The sequence below is a fragment of the Exophiala aquamarina genome (assembly GCF_000709125.1).
Source record: "Exophiala aquamarina CBS 119918 chromosome Unknown aczIA-supercont1.7, whole genome shotgun sequence".
NCBI classification, from domain to species: Eukaryota; Fungi; Ascomycota; class Eurotiomycetes; order Chaetothyriales; family Herpotrichiellaceae; genus Exophiala; species Exophiala aquamarina.
Window position 1 is genome coordinate 1,156,969 of NW_013550581.1, and position 18,682 is coordinate 1,175,650.

Consider the following 18,682-nt stretch of genomic DNA (forward strand, 5'->3'; position numbering starts at 1 on the left):
GTCTAATAGCTTCCCGAGCGACTTCCTGACCGATACATCGCTGGAGGGGAGAAAAAGATCCAACGCAAGCTCGTGCTGCCCTCGAAGAACATCAAAGGCGATTTTCAGGCGGCAATAAAGGTCTTGGCATTGTCGTTTTCGATGACTTGCTTCTCATAGTTCTCCCAGGCCCATCTCGCTTCAGGAGTGTCGCGACCTTCGAGTAATGCCAGACGGGCATTTCTGTACGTCCATATGCCCGGAACTCTGGGGTCATGTCCCATGCGATGGTACATGTAAGTGATGTGTGCGTTCGTGGCAACAATTTCTCCCCAGAATGCATCCACCACTCTGTGCTATTGACGGCATTCTCCTCGGTCCCTGGCAGATAAAGACTGCCGCAACCTCCGACCATAATAAAGTAGTCGACCTGCACCCTTTTCGCTGCTAAAATGAACTTCTGCAAACCCTCTAGGAACGGCACTGTTGCCCGAGGTATCGACATGGCGGTATCTTCCTGAACTTACTGTATTTCATCGCGCCTTGCCCTGTAGAATGGGGTCCATATGAGCACACCAGTGTGTCGAGGCCCTCGAACGCTTTGGTAATGTCATCGATTGACCAATTTTCAAGGTCCACGGGTCGGAGCTCGTAGTTAGGATGAGTGTCCATCTTTGCTGGGTTACGCGAGATCCCAATTACACAGTCCCCACCATCCCCACCTTTTCTGGCCAGGGTTAACTATTTCATTGTCATTCCCGAGGCCCTTATCGCTATGATCGATCTTCCCCTCCCCCACCAAGAACCTCAAGTTCTTCTCCGGCCTATCGCCGGGTCCTGTGAGTACATCCTTTTTGTACTTGTCGAGGTCGGTTTCCACCACTTCGATAGGTCCAGCGACGGCTGATTCCATGGTCCTCGCGACCCCGATAATGGCCTTGGTATCTCCAGCAAGATGTACATGCTCAGGAGGCTCCGGTAGAAGGCTCAGATCGACAACACTGCGGCCAATGTCGGGAAGAGAGGTGAAGCGAATTTTGGATTCATGTGCTCCCGATTGCTTTTTAATCAAACTTCATAGCGCTCGGCCCTTGAGGAGAGTCCGTACCATGGACCAATTGAATGTTCCAAAAACAGACCTGGGTAGACAGAACAAGTGCAGGTGGACGAGGGCAATAGTTCCGAAACCAGCTCCCTATCCAGCCTTTTAGCATCCCATTCTGGGTTTGAGAAGTCATGTAGCCGAGGATCAACGCCAGAATCTGACGGGAAGTACAGTCGCGCCTTTAACGTCTGCATAGCCTTCAGAACCACGCCGATCCTTTTGACCCTGTGCTGTTGTGAGGGTCAGTGATTTGATCCCACGGTTTCTCATGAACTTTGTCAAACATATTGATGACAATATCAGAGTCCTTCAATACCGAAACCAGTGGTTCGAGTGCATTCTCATCGTATGTCAGCACTGAAGCTCCCTGTTGAGCGAATTCTTGCGGAGTTGAAGATCCTCCATTACGCGTGACGACTCTGATCTCTTTGAATTGGCTTTTCCGGGTGGGCTCAAGGAAAGCCCGGACGATGTGTTGGCCCAAATGGCCACTACCACCGACGATACTGACAACGGGCAAGGAAGACATTCCGTTAAACTGGACGTAGTCGAATGCATTCGTTGCCCTGTGGAAGTATAAAAAGACCCGAGCTAGCCTTGAATTGCTGTGGGGTCGTCGTCACAACTAAATACGAGGGCAACCCCGGCAACCGGCCAGTCGCCATCTCCAAACATCCCGCGCCGGCAACACTCCAAAAGCAGATATCGTGGGGCAAAGCAATCGACGACTGCTGAGGCTGGTCCGGGCGTGCGAGGTTCACGGTGTTTGCCAGTGGAAGTCTGATAGCAGACAGAGCCCTGACTACCTTACCTCAACCAAGGTAGGGGTTTCTCGCAGGTACCGACAGAAAAATCAACATATTGTGTGAAGGAACTCCCTCCACCTGAAGTTATACCAAGTTGATGTGCGCCAAAAAAACTATGATGAACAGCCCCACTCCTAGTGTTCGCACTACTTGAGCTGTGGAAGGGTGCCGTTCCGCTTTGACTGTTTCAGTAAAACCTTATATAACCAGCAGATGCCAAATGGCTCACTCCAATCCATTTTTTGCAGCGTATGCAGAAAATGACTGGGACTGTTTCAAAGACCGAAGCCTTAGTGCTTCCCGAGATCGGTGCTCCGCTGGTTTTGAGTCAAGTGCAGCTTAGCACTCTTCAACCAGATGAAGCCGTTGTCGAGATGAAGGCTACTGGCATTTGCCATACCGACATATTGTTCATAAATGGGACGCTACCTTCATTCACGCCAGCAGTGTTTGGACATGAGGGCGCAGGCCTTGTACTCGCTACGGGAACCAGAGTCAGCCATGTGAGCCCTGGGGACGCGGTGATACTGGGCGTAAACCACTGCCAACAGTGTCAAAACTGCTTAGAGGGCCACCCCAATTACTGCAACGAGGGGACGACTCGGAACTTTGGCGGAAGGAGGACGACCGACCAGACAACTCCACTTACCCAGTCTACATCGGACCTTGGGTCAGTCGAGGTGTTTAGCAATTTCTTCGGTCAAAGTTCTTTCTCCCGTCGAGCCGTGGTAAACGGATCTTGTCTTGTCAAGGTAGCGCAGGACGCTTCCTTGAAATTGTTCGCCCCACTAGGGTGTGGGGTATCCACAGGGGCGGGCTGTGTAATCAACACGCTGAAGGTCAAAGAGGGATCGAGTATGGCCGTTTTCGGCGTGGGAACAGTCGGTCTGAGTGCGGTAATGGCTGCCAAAATCAACAAAGCCCGGTATATCATCGCCGTTGATCTTTCTGAGGACAGATTGAGCCTGGCTAAGAGGCTAGGTGCTACCCACACTGTCCTCAGTGACACCAAGGAGCAGACAATACCCAAGATCAAGCAATGTGTCCCTGGTGATGGCGTTAATTATGCCGTCGACTGCACCGGGGTGGCCACGGTCATTGAAACGATGCTGGAATGTCTTGCGCCTAGAGGAAGGGCTGCTCAAGTTGGCCTACCACCTCCCAGTCAGACAATCTCGATCAACGGTCTCCAGCATCTGCTTCGTGGGCAAGAATATGTTGGCTGTGCTGGCGGCGACTGTCGACTGAACGACATGATACCGTTTTTGATTGAGCAGCACCGAAAGGGGAATTTCCCGTTGCAGGAGATGGTTGCCTGTTACGACTACAAAGACCACGCCAGAGCATTTGAAGACTGCAGATCTGGGGCAGCCATCAAGGCCGTTTTGGTCTGGAGTTAATGTGCCTTGAGTGTTCGTCCAGGCCAGAGGAGATTGTTTGTATTTAGCGTATTTGGTGGAGAATTAAAGAGCAATTAAGCCTGACAATTATAGTAAGTTGGCCGACCTCGTTCATTAGCCACTTCCTGCTGTACTCCTCGTAGAGGAGGTAATAACTCTAGGACTCTAGGTCAGGTTCACAAAGCAGCGTTGTACGCCCACTCCTTCAGTCCCAGTCATGCTACACTGTTGAGGGAAAAGCGGACCGTAACACCCAGTCAAAGTGCGACATACGGAATACATTTGCTATTTGATGGCTATAAAGAGGCCAATCCTTTGCGCGCTGCTTTTTAACATCTAGTAGTTGTAATATTAAGGTTTTACCCTACGTATTTCCACGTATTATTTATAACTTTAGGCGTATTTCTTATCACCTGAGCTAGAAGGACTATACCATAACAATTACTTTGAGTCGCCCTTAACTCTATCTCTTAAAAAAAACCGACCTGCAGTCGCGCAAATACATTCACACTTACAGCTTGTAATAGGAGTCGCTTACCCGCTCGCCCGCTCGTCATTCTTGCTTGCCCTTTCCTCCACTGCTGCAAACGTTGGGGAAGAAGCCAGAAAGAAGCTTTTTCACTCATCTCTCTGACTGTTAGATAAGTGGTGAGACCGCCGAGATAAAAGGTCCTGTACTCAAGTACAAAGACCTCACCCTTTCAAATGGTGCAGTAGTACCCTCTCCCTCTATTATGCCATTCGAAGGCACTTTTGAACTGTGAGAGCATGCCGAAGACCATGACTGATGTCTTTAACGTGGTGGACTGTATGAACGGCTTAATATATAAAGTATCCACAGAGGGACGTTCCTCGCCGGCCCGTGAACCACTTTGAGGCCGTGCTCAGTGCAGATTGACTTCAACCATCTGATAGCGTGGAGCCGTGGCGGTCCAAAAGCTGGCGCCGCCTACATATAACTCCATGGCCTCGATGTACTGGTGTAAACCGTCTGAGACCGACCCTCTAAGGCAGTGCTCGCGCAGCCGCACTGCGTGTGCCTCCTCTTCGACCATCATGCCCAGCAGTGTCGACCGGGCGACGTCAGCCGACAGGCCATGCTGTTTCATAAGCACGTGAACGCCGTTGCGCACGCGGTCGGTGTCCTGACCGGCCTCCATCGCCCAGCTAAAATAGTCATTCATCAGCGAGAGGACGGTACCCATCGATATGTCGAAGGCATGCACGGCAGAGAGGTCCTCGTCAGAGAGGACCAGACCCATGCCCCAGCGGATAAAGTAACTTGAAATCCTGCTCTTGAGTCAGATTGGGGGCTGTCCACATCTGGGCACCGAGCGGCTCCAGAGCAGGAGTACGGAGATGCGGAAATCCTCACCAGTACCCAACATTCAGGACTCGGAACGGGATATATTGCTCCATCGAGTCAAATTCGACCGCGGTGTGGTCGTAGGTCTTGAGGTATTTGGCCATGGTGCTCAGCATGGCTGGGGCGGCGATAGGATCAAAATCAATAGCCTCCCTGACGGCCTCAGCCAGGAGTTTCTGATGAGGAGGCTTGCCCTCAAAGGCTGTCGGGTCGATGTCCAGACGCAGCATGTCGGCCAGGGAGATGTGCTCGGACTGTGCAGCGTCGATACTGAGTTCTTCTGTGATGTCTGTGAGACAACACCAGGGATTCGTCAGTACGTCAACATTGCTTTCGATTTCTGGGACCCGGTGGCGAGGAGAGAGAGAACTGACCGTCATGGATCCACAGGATCTCGAGGATGCGGCCTACAATCGGCAGGCGCTCATGGTCGGTGGTGCAGTGGGCGATGGCGAACGGGTCGCCGACCGGGTGGGTGTGGCGGACCTTGACTTTGGCACGGGCGCGGGAGCCAGGCTCGGTGGCGCGAGAGCCGACCTCCTTGAGCGTGCTCGTGACGAAGTCATTGGTGTGCGAGAGCGCTGCGGGAAAGCGTGAGACGTGCGAGGCGACGGTGTTGGTGTCGAGCGGCTGATAGAGCAGGGAGACGGGCACTTTGGCAATCATGTTTGCTGTACAGAGAGAGACGGGTTGGACGACGGAGTACTGGGACGAAGTGTGTGTGCCAGCACTGGTGGATCGGGTTCGTGGCTGTTAGTCGAATCCATGGCCACCGAGTAACGCTTGCCCTTTTATCTGCGGCAGGAGGGCTCGGTGGAATTTGGAGACAGGAAGGAGCGGCCCGTTGCGCACCCCAGGCAGGGACGCTACTAAATCTACTACAAATCGCAGCTGTCCACGTCGCAGGACTGTCGACGGCTACCGAGGCATGGACCCGCCAACGCAGAGGTTTCGAGCATGCGCGCCTGATGCGTCAGCCAGTATTGGAATCACTTGTATCGTAACGAGGCAATAGTCACGTCGACATCCTTGCTAGAGTTTACGACAAAGGTCGTGCGATTGAGTCCCGCCCCGTTGCGTGCTCAGTTGCAGCGACGTCCACTTCCCTCCCTTCGCCCAGTATCTCACGCACGATGCGCGTGCGTTCGCCTGCAATCTCCTTGGTCTTGGGAAACAGGTGCTTTGTGGCACACCTGCATGAGCTCCTACATCTGCGCCAGGCCCTCACTCGAACCAGACGTTACGTTATTCTTCTTCTCCGTGGCGAGAGTATCCTCATTTCCACCATTGCACTCAGGATTACTATTATTGGTACACTGAGCACTCGTCTCGGCCTGTTCTGCAGTACCAGAGCCGGCTTTTCCCTTGTTTAGTAGGTCCGATACGTTTCCACTCTATACCAAGAGCCTCTAGAGGGACAAGCAGGTTAGTGCTAGCGAGAGACACCATGTCTTCACAATAGCTCTGTTGTACAGATATAGGGATGTGGCGAGAAGTGCTGGTGAAATCAACTCGCGCAGGCTGGTCGCACCGGCGTTCAAAACAATGGACTGGTCCATTACGGGGATAGCCCGTGCCACGCTCGAGGACAAGGAGCTCGAAAATCTTGTCCCAGAGACGGATAACGATATGACGCCTCCTCAAGTTTGCGAGAGAACCATAAATGAAATTCCAATGGGGATATCTTCGGCTAGTAGAACTGTCTGAGCTGCTAGGATGGTTTGTTGCAGTCACTCTAGCAGGAACTTGAAACCTCGATACGGCTCCTATAGGAGAAGTTGGCGATGATGTGGTTAGCAGGTCAATTCCGAGGCTTAGAAGTGAACTTGCAACGAACATAAAAGGGTCATAGTATCCAACAATCATGACCGGAAAGCCCCAGGCGAGAGTGAACAGGATCGCAGCAGATACGACAGGTAGGAAGTCAACACCGGAGGATATTACTGATCGCGCTTTGATAGCTTGCAACCAAATGGGTAACTTTCTCGCATTATTAGCGTCACCGCAATTATATATTGAAGCCATACTCACATAGTACTCCAAGACAAAACCAGCCCCTGAGATACAAAAGGAGAACCAACATTCCAGCCGCGATACTTCGCTGGGATAAGATGCGCATGGGAACATGTCCATCCTCCTTCTTACATACTAGCCAGACCAGAAACAAGCCTAGCAGCAAACAGGAAAGAATGAAGAGGAGGATGATACGAGAGTTTTGCCAATGGTACCTTTTCCCTCCCCACTACAGTGCCGATAAATGGCAGACAATCGACGCGGCAAAGACCGCTGTAGAGGTGAGATCTAGGGACTTTGGGCCTTCCTTCCGAGGCAGCTATTTCTGTGGAGCAAGATTCAGCACAAATACAACTAAGTGTAAAGGGTGGTGCCGAAAGAATGGGCTTCATGTAAAAGATCCTAGCTTGGTCAGCTGTCCATCGCAAATTGAACAATCTGTACGACCTACCAACACCAAGTGGTATGGAAAATAATACCACCGCTGATTAATGGGCCCCATAGGAACGCAATGGCATTAACAGCTCCGACAACTCGGTTAAAGACGGCAACTTTTGAGGAAGACATAGAGCGCGAGATGATGGTAAGCGAGCCGGATCGGATGCCACCAGCGCCCAAGCCAGCAAACGCGCGACCGCTGTATGGGTAGAGTTTTGTTTCTCCTCGCCAATTCCAAAGGTGACTAAGCTGCTTACAATATAAATGCTTCCGAAGTTGGAGCCATCCACTGAACCTGAATCTAGGATAAGACGGCACTAGCGATCGGAAAGAGCGGTTGCATGCACGCTTTCTGGAAGAGACACAGACCGTGGTTGAAGATTTTGCCTTTCAGAGAGTTGCTTTTAATTTAACATGCATGATGGAGACAAGATCACATATAGTACGTTAATCTCTCAGGTATACAGATTTCCCATTCTTACTGGGTTCTTTTGCCAACCCAACGAGCAACATCCAGCCTTGAGAAGAACTAGTGAACAACGGTGGGGCACACACCACTAGGCTTGCCTTCTTCCGGTCAGACACGACGCCTCTCCGGGAAAGGCCTTGTATCTAGATGCTGATGATAGCTCTCCATCAATTGGCCCAAAAGCCTCCTAAGGACCTCTGCTTTACTATTGTACGTTTCCTGGCCTTCTGAGAATTCTAGGGACTGAACATAGTACAAAAGCCACCAGTAAATCGCGGGAAACAGCAAATATCCATAGGACCACCTAAAGCGCAGGCGGCTACATAATCTGTTCCAGAGCTTGAGGATTAGACCCAGGCATCCAATATATTTAAATCCACTTCAGATCTTAAAGATGGAGTCAAGTAGTCGAAAGGCATAAACCCAATCCCTGACTCTAGGTGACTGCCGTACCGCCTATCAACGGCATCAAATCTGCTGTGATCAATGGAGGAGCAAAACGATATTAGAGCCAGTAACCTACAGCGAGCACAGTAGCGCCAAAAATGTCGAGAGGCTCTTGCACATTATCTACGTAAGTTCAGTATGGCCAATGTCTCTGTTATATAGCAATTAAAAGTTGTACAGAATGTTCTAGTGGTCTCTATGGGAAGCCCACTCATGTCCGCTTAGGACCGGATGCACAACAAGAGGGGTATACATAGAGTGTTTTACCAGCCAGAAGGCTCTTATTCGAAACGCAACTAAGCAAGTAACTCAGTTGGAGCGTACATGGAACTATGCCGCGAGGTAGGCAAGACGTTCGAAGCGGTTCGAAGCAGAGCCTCTACGTATCCTCCCGCAGATTGTGAACCTGAAGAAACTCGAACAACCGATTCTGACACAAGCTTTTCAGCCATAATCGGTTTGCCTTGAAGTGAAGAACAGGGACCTGATCACGGAGCTCTCCCACCTCAAGAAGGTGGCTCTGGAAGACAGCGAGGCCAGGCAGCGGCTTGAAGATAGACTGGAAGCATCTAAGGCAGATCTTCGGGCGGCGCGGACAGAAATAGAACAGCTCAGAGATGAAAGAGGAAAACTCCATGCTCAGCTAAAGAGAAACTCAAAAAGACTGCACAAACCAGAGAGGGAGATAAGAGTTACCTTCTGTGCGATGTAAAGGCGTGTCGTCGTCGACCGACCCGGTAGATTAAACCACCGGCCCCTCAGCTAGGCCACTAAAGTCCATGTCAGTCTAATGTGAGCCTCGGAGTAGCGTCTGCATACACGTAGCCGTTTCGGCAGCCTTGGGCTTCTCCTCCAATCCATGTGCCTACAAAAGCTCCTGCACAGTTCGTATTCTTATAGAACGAGACTTTGAATCCATTAGTAAAGAAGGCAAAATAGCCGAAAAGAAAGAAGAATGTGATCGAGGGAGCCATATTGTGCTGAGCTACTGGGGCAGGGAGAGGAAATGGTAAGAAAAGTTTATCGTCATAAGAAGAAATTCATTGTCCATGTATGTTCTCCTTGTATGCGTCTGCCCGAGTGCGCAGACCTAGAGGTTGGCGTCTAGCACGATTTGGCGCCCTGCGCAACAGTGATAACAATGATACCTCAATGTAAGCATAGCCTGTGAACGCGATGAAAATTATCTCGAGAGTGGCTGTATGGAACCCGACCGGCCAGAAAACTATTGTCCAGGACAGACCTGGAGCATCACAAGGCAATTCCATATTCGAGCAGCTAGACGACCAGTCTGTATATGCTAGGCAATTAACATGAGGTCTTGTTGACCTCCACTTCGCTAGTCTGGGCTCAAAAGTTGAACAGTATAATAGTGTTGATGTTGAGATTCTAGACATGAAAGGAGTGAGTGGAAACTTGCCCATGTACTCGCTCCTAACATGGCACAACACGTCCACGCTGGATGATTGGTGAAGTATCCTGATATGCACGAAATCTCGAGTAGTGTAAAGGCATCGTCTTACCTAAGTTCTATCAACCGCGCCCGCTCTAAGGAAAATGCATGGAGCCCATTGGTGACACAAATGGACATATAGAAAGGGTTAGACAACCCCATAGACCCTACAAGTCTAGTCAGGACCATTTCATGGGGTCGGCTGTGCAGAGTGAGCGCTACACCGTCGCGTCGCCAAGCAATAAGAGCTGGTTGGTGGCAAGCCGAGGTCGTGACCAGCAGTTGTCATGAAATCATGGCTAGCGTTTTCCGCCATCGATGGATATAGAAGATTATCCTCTAGGCTAGGATGCGATGATTCAAGCTATCGTTGGGCAAAGAGGGCGGAATCGGGCAGACAATAGACAAAAAAGGCCTCAGCGAATACAATGGTTGTTCCGATGGTCAGTGAAAGTTGCGGCTAATGCAACGCTGTCCAGACGGGTCTCAGGAGCCAGGCCGCTAGACCATGCCACATTGAATTGGGCGACAAAGGAGGTAAAGGAGTACTTAGATAGAATAGACCATCGAGAGTTCGAGACAAGATTATTGTATCGAGGTGGGATGATGCTTGTCAGCCTAAGGAGCGCCTATACAACGCCAAGGCCTTTTATCATTGTTGTGGGTCGGACTGTGCCCACTGCCATCATCCTTTGTGGTTTATCCCCGCCCTCGCCAGCTCTTTGCCCTACTAGTTCGCTCCAACATACACACCACCATTCAACCACAGTGTACGGCTTCTTCAACCTCTCCAATCCTTGTATACCTTCTATTCTCGGAAGGGATCGGAACTCTGCTCGACAAAGCGTCCCGGTGGGCTGAATCAACGATCACGTTTGACTGGCTCAAGGACTCTCGTCATCCCATCCTGTGGATTCTTGTCATCTAACCCCATTCGATCATCCTTCTCTATCGACGCCTTGACGAAACCAAATTTGGAAACCAGTTCGGATACAAAATGGACACTCAAATACCGTCTCTGGTCGCCGAGCCACAACATACGAGTATTATGCCAGCAACAGACCCTTCTCGCCAGAGTACGGAAATACTCTGGGGAGCTGCCATACTATTTAGCATCCAGCCGCTTCTGGCACAAGGAGCCAGAGGGCTGGCAGCAAGGCATATGCGCCAAATGCAAGGAGCAGGCAAATTAATTGGAATACTAGGGACCACCATAGTTGCGATTCTGGTCTCCCGAGCAATGGGATTGATAACGAACGCACGATCTTCTCAGCTTCGGGGTTATCGGACAGGCGGCATAAACAGGGCCATTTCTAATCCGTCAGATCCTCTATCAAGATTCCTTTTCTATTTTTGGCTTTCCCTGCTCATATCCTGCATCCGTTGCTCACTTCGCCTTGTGGGAGAATCCAGTTAACAAGTTTGAAATGAGGCGTCAGGAGTCAAGAGAGGATTATGGGTGTAACATTTTGAGGGGTATATATATGCCATGAGTTCTGGGCGACGAGTTTACGGGATTATACTAAGGGCCTCGGACTTCAACAGTAATGAATGCAGTTCAGGACATGAGTGGGCTAGGGACTACGACAGAATAACCGGGCATGGTCTTTGAAAAGAGATATCTATAGGCGAAGCGTGAGCTTCCACTCCGACCAAAAACCTGAGAATGTCACTAGGTATAAATGATAAGTGACGAGAAAGGAGTAAGGACCAGGGTACTAAACGAATCGCCACCATGATCAACGTGAGCGCGAACTGGACAACCCCAATTTTGGGCAAAGCCGAAGTTAAGCCGCATTCAAGGATACAACCTATCCCTAACCCGTGTTCTTACAGGCCAGGAGTAGTGTCCATTTCGGATGACTTCAGATTTAATTCTATCTAAGGCCTAATCGTCGTGTACATCGATCGAATATAGCACTGCCTTCAACTCAAGCCAAGTAATTTAAGTCAAGTCCGCTGCGAGGCTCAAGCCCCTTATTCCCCATTGCTCTTGGCGGATCAATCTTCCGTAGATTTGGTATCAAACCCTTTATAACGCCGTAATTCTTGCAATGCCCTACAAGCAAATCATCGGGCCCCATTGGCTTGTTATCATAATAGTTGCGGAGTAGGGCTACCTTTGGCACGGCTTCCCTTCTCGCTTCCCTTCTCACTTGCCATGACCTTGGTCCTTTGCGTGGTAACCCACTCTCAACAAGATCTGTAACCCTCCGTTCTATATTAGGCTCTATTATGGTCTAGTCATCGTAAGCCGTCCGCCTGTCTCAGTGATTGCCAGTTCGCGAAGTAGCTTAAGCTACGGTATGTAGAAGAAATTAGAGATGGCTGCCCGAGGCTAAACAGAGTGAACTAAGAGAAAGAGACTATTGGTTAGAGGTTCGAATTAGAGGTGAATAGTCGTTGTGAACTTGTGATAGATGCGGGTTGATTGCCTTGCTTAAGTTACTAGGAGCCCACTCTGATTAGTTATTTTGAGCGTCATAAGGTGAAGGTGGCTTCTGACCCAACATGATCCATCTAGTTCACATCCACTGTTGCCAATTTTAGGTCCTGGTTTGGGGGGAGGATGTGCAGATAGGATTGCGGGATGCATGGGGCCGTCACGGAGAGGGTGAGAGAAGGGTGAGTTGCAGAGGTGAGTCGAGGCGAGAGGGAGGGGGAGTCGCGAGGTCGTGGTTCTAAAAGCGGCACGGTATGGGTGAGTCGCACAGCAGACTTTACATTACTTGAGCCGCCAAGTCTTGCCTCCCAGCGCAATCCACAGGGCAGAGCCTTATTATACAACATTCAAGCTAAACCTTCTCGAAGTCTAGGCAATAATACACTTGTTGGTCTTGCTACATAAGTGTACCGTGTCTCTTCAACAACACCGGTATGATAGATGACATTCTGCTTTCCGACCATGGTCTCTATAGGTTTAACGAATTTTATTAAAGTCTATTATCTAACATTATCTCGGCGGTAAGATAGCTAGCTAAATGTTTCGGCGACAGAGAATCTTGTTAGGCGGTATTACGGGGGGTAATGAGTTATAGACTATAGTTTATAGTTTATAGCGACTAGTTACTTATAGTTTAACAGAGCCCTTAGGCGTCTCAGTAACTAGCCTACTATTCTATTTAATGAGAATTCCTTACTCTCAGCACGACGTACGATTCAATCGGGTCACAACGTCAGGGCTAAGCTTACCAGGAAAATTAGGCAGTAGCGTGAATCTACTAGGTTCCCTAACCCTCGTCCGAAATATGTACCTAGCTGAGAGGCATGCATAGTCGATCGCAATAGGCTAGATTAGGCCGCCAGTGTGTTCGCTCAGCGAGTTCTCAGGGAGCGCTCAGTGATGCTCAGCCAAGGGCTCAGTTAAAGCACAGGCTGAAGCGGCCTTCGCTCACCCTCCAGGATCGAACTGTAAATGATAATTAGGTATTGACTGCTACCGAGGTGACATGGTGTTGGCGCCAAGAACTAGCGCGTACTAGCTTACGCTACACGTGACGCGCTAAGAAATGCAAATACTAAACTCTGTGAGTGACTCCAGTGACTCCTATCAGAAAATTGCCATTATATCAGCATTTACAATGCATGGAAATCAAAGAGTGATTGTACATCATGGAAAAGGGGCTCACGGAGATCAAATGGCTCATGAATCTGTATATAAACAAGGACAGAGTCCATAGGGTTGAAAGAGACAGATCTCCTACATGCTCGAGTGCTTGCCAAAAGCAGCGTAGTCAAAATTCACCAACACATGGACGCACGTTCACGGTATAGTATATGTTGGAGTGAGTCTGTGCACATCAAAGCATCTCCAACCATGGTCCACTCCACTGACTGCCAAAGTCATAACGATCCACACGGTTCATCTCCGCAGTCGCAATGCGCATTAATCCGCTCTATCATCGAAGCCTAGATCCCTGAAACAACACGGATCAATGTTTTCATGTTCCTTGTGATATCCCGTCGGTTTGGTCTGCTGATAGTTTTTCCTGCTGACCGGGTTTCAAACTGCGCATCCAAGCATGGCATACGAACAAGCCTCGGCTATTGCTCGTAAAAGAAGAGCCGCGAGCATCGCCGCCTTCTACCCCACTCCTTCATGGCCAGAGGCAGAATTGCCGGTCAATCTGACCGATTTCGCACTCAAGTCTGGCTACTACAACGCGAATGAGCTGGCGATTGTTCAGTCCGAGGCGGACGTTATCCTGAACAAGATCAGGACTAGAGCATGGACGTCCCTGGAGGTTGCTAAAACTTTCTGCAAGGCTTCGGCTTTGGCACAGGAGCTGGTAAATCTGAATATCATCGCCTTCTAGAAAAGAAGAATTGCATTGCTGACGGATTCGAGACCAATTGCGTCACTGAAGTTCTGTATCCCGAGGCCATTGAGCGAGCGACCTATCTCGATGACTACCTGGCCCGCACAGGCAAGACAATTGGTCCTCTCCATGGTCTCCCAATATCTTTGAAGGACTGCTTCGTCACCGCACCTCACCCATCCTCGAATGGTTTGGCCGCGTATGCCAATGAATCCTCGGAGAAAGATTCTCTGCTTGTCACGATTCTACGGAATCTCGGCGCTGTCTTCTATGTGAAATCCAATGTTCCAGTGTAGGTGAGATGCAAATTGGTTTGCTGGAGGTCCAAACCAACCTTTTGTATATAAAGCCCTTGTCATGTGCCTATCTAACTGTGTCGTGCCCAGAGCCATGATGATGGCCGAAACCAATAACAACGTATGGGGAGAAACCCGCAATCCGTTGCACAAGCATCTGAGCCCAGGAGGGTCAAGCGGCGGAGAAGGGGCTTTGCTAGCATTCAAAGCCTCACCCCTAGGCATCGGCACAGATATCGGCGGCAGCATTCGCATACCCGCCGGCTGGTGCCACCTATACGGACTGAAACCCAGCTTCGGCCGCTATCCCACGTACGGAGGGAAGCCAAGCATAGCCGGGCAGGAATACATCCTCGCTGTGAACGGACCAATGGCTCGGTCTCTGAAGACTATCAGGCTCTACTCGGAAGCGGTCCTGTCTGAACAGGTGAGACCGTGGGACTTTGACCACAAATGTGTGCCCATCCCGTGGAGGAACAATGTCATTCAACCGCCTGGCCGGAAACTTCGCTTCGGCCTCATCGGCGTAGAAGACGGCCTGGTCCATTGCCATCCACCAGTGGAACGAGCACTGAGGATCACGCAAGCTGCGCTCGAGAAGCAAGGCCATGAAGTCATCCCTTGGTCCACAGAGGATCACGAGGCGATCGTCAAGGCAAGTAACACCAAAGAACACTTCGCCCTCTCCCCTCCCAACTAACCTCCATACGCACCCACAGAACCTCCAAGCCGCATTCTTCGACCTGGGCGGTGCAGCAATCATGGACGTAGTGAAGCCATACAACGAGCCCGTATTTCCAAGCATGCAAGGCTACGCACTGGCCGCCGAAGCGGGCGAAGGCGAGCTGGGCCCGACGAAGATGCGCATGATGAATCTGCGGCGCAACACCCTGCAGAAAGCGTATCTCGACCGCTGGAACGCCTCCGCCACCGCAGACGGCAGACTCCCGATCGACGGCATCATCCAGGCCGTCTCGCCTTGGGCCGCACCACGCCTCGGCGAGACGCAGCGCTCCGGCTTGTATGTAGGGTACACCGGCGTGTGGAACTTTTTGGGTGAGTAGTTATTCTATGCTCGGCATTTACCCTTGGGCCTGTGGATTCTGAAACTAACCCCAACAGATTTCCCAGCGTGCACTTTCCCGGTGACGCTCGCAGATCGGAGAATCGACACAGCACGCGACCCCGCGACGTTCAAGCAGCTGAGCGACATCGACGGCCGCATCCAGAAGGACTACGACGCGGCCTTCTACCACGGCGCGCCGGTGTCGCTGCAGGTTGTCGGCCGACGGCTCGAGGAGGAGAAGGTCCTCGAGATGACCGAGGTCATTGCTGACGCGCTCGCCTCGGCCAAGTAATTATGTGAACAAGGAGCACTTATATGTTAGTAACGCTGTAGAGAGCAACTCATCTTCTTCAATGGAGTGACATCAAATTGTGCTAACTCATGTATCACACTTGCTCGCTGTACACTAATCCTGTCGCTACGAGCAGAGAATACTTTTTCTTCTCATAGACTTTCGTTACGTCTGAAAACCCTTCAGCCTTGTCTACCAAGGCCACGGTTATTCCCCCTTTATGTTTAAACGCCGAGACATGACCATTCCCAGCACGTGATCGGCCAGCGCTTTAATGAACCCCTTCCAAATAGTAGTCCTTCGAATTTATACACTAACTTCGACACGGCCCTCACCACCCTTGCCCAAGGTTGGTAGCAGATAGGTGATATCGTCCCAAGGATGACGATAGAGACCAGTGCGGAGACGCTTCTGATCCAAGAAATGGGCAATCAGACCAATCGAACGGCCGAGAACGAAAAGACCGTTCAAGACACCCATGCGGAGATAATCCTCTGCCTCTTCAGGAGAGAAGGCTCCGGAGTTGCGCAGCAGGTCAACAAAGCATACGGCAATCTAATAGTCAAGAATTAGCAACGGCCGTTAGAGTCGGAGGGGGAAGGACAACGTACACAACCGTCGACGTTCAAAATCAGGTTGTCCTTCTTCGAGGTAGTCACAGTCTCGACAGCGACAGCATAGTCGAGAAGCTTGTGAGTTGGGAAGTGTTTGGTGACAAACTCTTTGACCAGCTCAACACGGAGATCAGGGTTGTTGCGAGACTTGACACGGTGACCAATGCCAGGGACTATGATTGATTAGCATAAAGTTGGAAATTGCGATGAAATGATCGACTTACTGAGCTTGTTCTCCTTTCTCATAGTGTCAACAAATTCTCTTGGAGACCAGCCCTTGTCGAAAGCCTTGGAGAACTCCTCAGCAGCACCATCAAGCGCACCACCAAATCTGGACCCAATGGTCAAAAGACCAGCAACAAGGGAGGAAATCAAGTCCTTTCCAGCACGAGTAGTGATGATGGTGTTCATGGCGCCAGAGACGGCCGGACCGTGATCAGCGGTCAACATGAGCACCATCTCCAAAAATTTGCTAGCATATGGTGGCAGGCGTCGGCGGAACCAAAGCAAAGACATGACACCGCCAATGCCAATGTCCTCCTTGAAGACGTCGGAAATGGGCATGCCTGCGTACAACAGTTCTTGACCCCTGTCGTCGGAGATGGTAGAGATGAAAGCAGCTGGCTTTCGGATGAGGCCGAGTTCCTGGGCCCAAGCATAATCGAGAGGAATCTTGGGAACTGCTGGCTCGGGGGCTGGCTTGATGGATCCTTGCTTGACAAGTTTCTGGTAGACATCTGCGAGAATTTGTGGGAGTTCCTCAAAAGTGTCAGGGACGAAGAAACCAGCTTCCTTCATGGACTGGTTCTTGACAACTGCGGTTTCGAGTTGTGAGTTGGCAGAAGCACCAGCGTGGCCGAATTGGACCTCGGTCTTGAACATGCTTGCGCAAGTACCGATGGCCCAGGCGACGATGGGTTTGGTGATTTGGCCATTCTTCACAGCCTCGATGACTCGGTACTCCTCGACACCACCGACTTCACCGAGAAGGAGAATGATTTTGCAATCAGGCTCGTTTTGGTATCGTAGGATGTGGTCGATGAAAGAGGTACCGGGGTATCTGTCACCACCAATGGCAATACCTTCATAAACACCGTCGGTGTTTTGAGAGATGATGTTGTTGAGCTCGTTGGACATACCACCAGACTTGGAGACATATCCCACAGAGCCCTTGCGGTACAACTTCGAGGCTACAATGTTGTCCATCATACCGCCAGTATTGCCAATCTTGTAGGCACCAGGCTTGATGCCGCCGACGGTAGCAGGGCCAATAATGGTAATTCCCTTCTCTTTTGATTTGACCAGAAGCTCACGCGCACGACGCTCGGGCACACCTTCAGCAATTATGGCAATTGAGCGCACCTGAGGAACGTTCATCAATTCGAGGGTCGAGCTGTAGACCGATCGAGAAGAGGCAAAGTTGACAATGGTGTCAACATCAGGGTGCTTTTCGAAGGCCTTTTCGACCGATTGGTAGACTGGAATGAGGGTTTCTGTGGTTCCCCAGTACATTTTGCTGACGAACTGGCCGCCAAATGTGTAGATGATCCCGGCAACGGAGGGAGTGGTTCTCTTGCAAATGAAGTCGAAGTCGAGCATGCCCTGAACAGCCTTCGGCTGCATGCCACTGTCCATCTTGTTAGATGTTGGTCCAACATCGAGTCTTCCAGATGACTTACTAAACGAAACATCTAGTCTTGTTGTGGAAGAGATTGCTCTGTACAGGACTTGGTACTCTTGAGGGGGGATCGAACCGACGGATGTTGTCGTTGGCGGATTCGGGTTGAGGAGTTGCAGTCCCCTCAGGAAGATCAAGAGTAGGAACTCCGTTAGGAGCACCTTGAGTAGCGGTAGGCATGTTGGTAGGGGATTTTCCACGGACTGGTAATCCCATTCTGTGTCAGCAAAAGACAAGAGAATCGGTATAGAAATACAGTGGTGACGGGCAACCTGGTGGATAAATCTTACAGAGGGGTTTCAGGAGGAACGACAACAAGATGAAGGGTTCAATGGGCTTTCAATGGACTTACAAGATCAATAAACAAATGTTGGGTGGTAGTAAGGGAGTGAAGAGAGAGCAGGTCTCGCGGTTGAAATTCAGCAAAGAGGATTATCACCACCGAGGAAAGAGGTGAGTTGAGAGTGTGTGGATAGTGGTGCAGCAACAGTGGATGGTAGTGCAGGGCTCGATCTCAGCAGGATGATGCTCTCAGAGCCACACATAAAATGCCAGACAGTAACAAGCACAGAGACTCAGACCCTAACTCAACTCTGACCAGCAGGGATCGTCTGTTGAGAGTCCGCTTCCCAGCTAGGGCGAGTTATGGGCGGGAAGGCGGGGCCCGAAAATAGGAATTGGCGGCCCCCAATGTTTCTTGTGCCACTAACGCCCACACCATTTGGGCGGTGAGTTGCAGGCTTGCAGCCAAAAGTGTCTCGTGGGAAAAGGCTGAGAATGAGCTCCCCCCAGCTGAACCGCCAGAAATCGACGTGGCCGGCCTAAGGCTTATGGCCCTCACTACCTCGTAATGTCCTAGCCTATCCCCGCCGACTGGTCTTGGTTTCTGACATGTTGAACAATGCGCCGGTGGGAGGTACTCGTAACTACTACGACTGGCC

The 18,682-nt window shown here is 50.7% G+C and overlaps 8 protein-coding genes across 8 annotated transcripts; 2 read left to right on the forward strand and 6 right to left on the reverse strand.

Moving 5' to 3' along the window:
• Positions 1-104: 104 nt before the first annotated feature.
• On the reverse strand, positions 105-651 carry A1O9_08408 (uncharacterized protein; the record flags this gene model as incomplete). Its single annotated transcript, XM_013402794.1, has 2 exons — positions 105-335; positions 556-651. The coding sequence occupies 2 exons, from the start codon at positions 649-651 to the stop codon at positions 105-107; spliced, it is 327 nt and encodes a 108-aa protein (XP_013258248.1).
• A 10-nt stretch (positions 652-661) lies between these two features.
• A1O9_08409 (uncharacterized protein) lies at positions 662-1,613 on the reverse strand (the record flags this gene model as incomplete). Its single annotated transcript, XM_013402795.1, is given in 3 exon segments — positions 662-1,039; positions 1,054-1,300; positions 1,369-1,613. 3 exon segments carry the CDS (start codon positions 1,611-1,613, stop codon positions 662-664), a joined length of 870 nt encoding a protein of 289 aa, XP_013258249.1.
• A 537-nt stretch (positions 1,614-2,150) lies between these two features.
• On the forward strand, positions 2,151-3,290 carry A1O9_08410 (uncharacterized protein; the record flags this gene model as incomplete). Its single annotated transcript, XM_013402796.1, has 1 exon — positions 2,151-3,290. One exon carries the CDS (start codon positions 2,151-2,153, stop codon positions 3,288-3,290), a length of 1,140 nt encoding a protein of 379 aa, XP_013258250.1.
• An 884-nt stretch (positions 3,291-4,174) lies between these two features.
• Positions 4,175-4,552, reverse strand: A1O9_08411 (uncharacterized protein; the record flags this gene model as incomplete). Its single annotated transcript, XM_013402797.1, has 1 exon — positions 4,175-4,552. One exon carries the CDS (start codon positions 4,550-4,552, stop codon positions 4,175-4,177), a length of 378 nt encoding a protein of 125 aa, XP_013258251.1.
• A 109-nt stretch (positions 4,553-4,661) lies between these two features.
• Positions 4,662-5,322, reverse strand: A1O9_08412 (uncharacterized protein; the record flags this gene model as incomplete). The annotated part of the gene is made up of 2 exons (XM_013402798.1): positions 4,662-4,945; positions 5,031-5,322. 2 exons carry the CDS (start codon positions 5,320-5,322, stop codon positions 4,662-4,664), a joined length of 576 nt encoding a protein of 191 aa, XP_013258252.1.
• A 743-nt stretch (positions 5,323-6,065) lies between these two features.
• Positions 6,066-6,988, reverse strand: A1O9_08413 (uncharacterized protein; the record flags this gene model as incomplete). The annotated part of the gene is made up of 2 exons (XM_013402799.1): positions 6,688-6,988; positions 6,066-6,636 (listed from the first exon to the last, which is right to left on the reverse strand). Coding segments are annotated over exons 1-2 (672 nt in total), but the record flags the coding sequence as incomplete, so codon positions are not given.
• A 6,510-nt stretch (positions 6,989-13,498) lies between these two features.
• Positions 13,499-15,449, forward strand: A1O9_08414 (uncharacterized protein; the record flags this gene model as incomplete). The annotated part of the gene is made up of 5 exons (XM_013402800.1): positions 13,499-13,765; positions 13,825-14,087; positions 14,182-14,740; positions 14,811-15,147; positions 15,214-15,449. 5 exons carry the CDS (start codon positions 13,499-13,501, stop codon positions 15,447-15,449), a joined length of 1,662 nt encoding a protein of 553 aa, XP_013258254.1.
• Positions 15,450-15,755: 306 nt separating this feature from the next.
• A1O9_08415 (ATP-citrate synthase subunit 1) lies at positions 15,756-17,921 on the reverse strand (the record flags this gene model as incomplete). The annotated part of the gene is made up of 4 exons (XM_013402801.1): positions 15,756-16,004; positions 16,061-16,236; positions 16,288-17,690; positions 17,743-17,921. 4 exons carry the CDS (start codon positions 17,919-17,921, stop codon positions 15,756-15,758), a joined length of 2,007 nt encoding a protein of 668 aa, XP_013258255.1.
• Between the last annotated feature and the right edge of the window lie 761 nt (positions 17,922-18,682).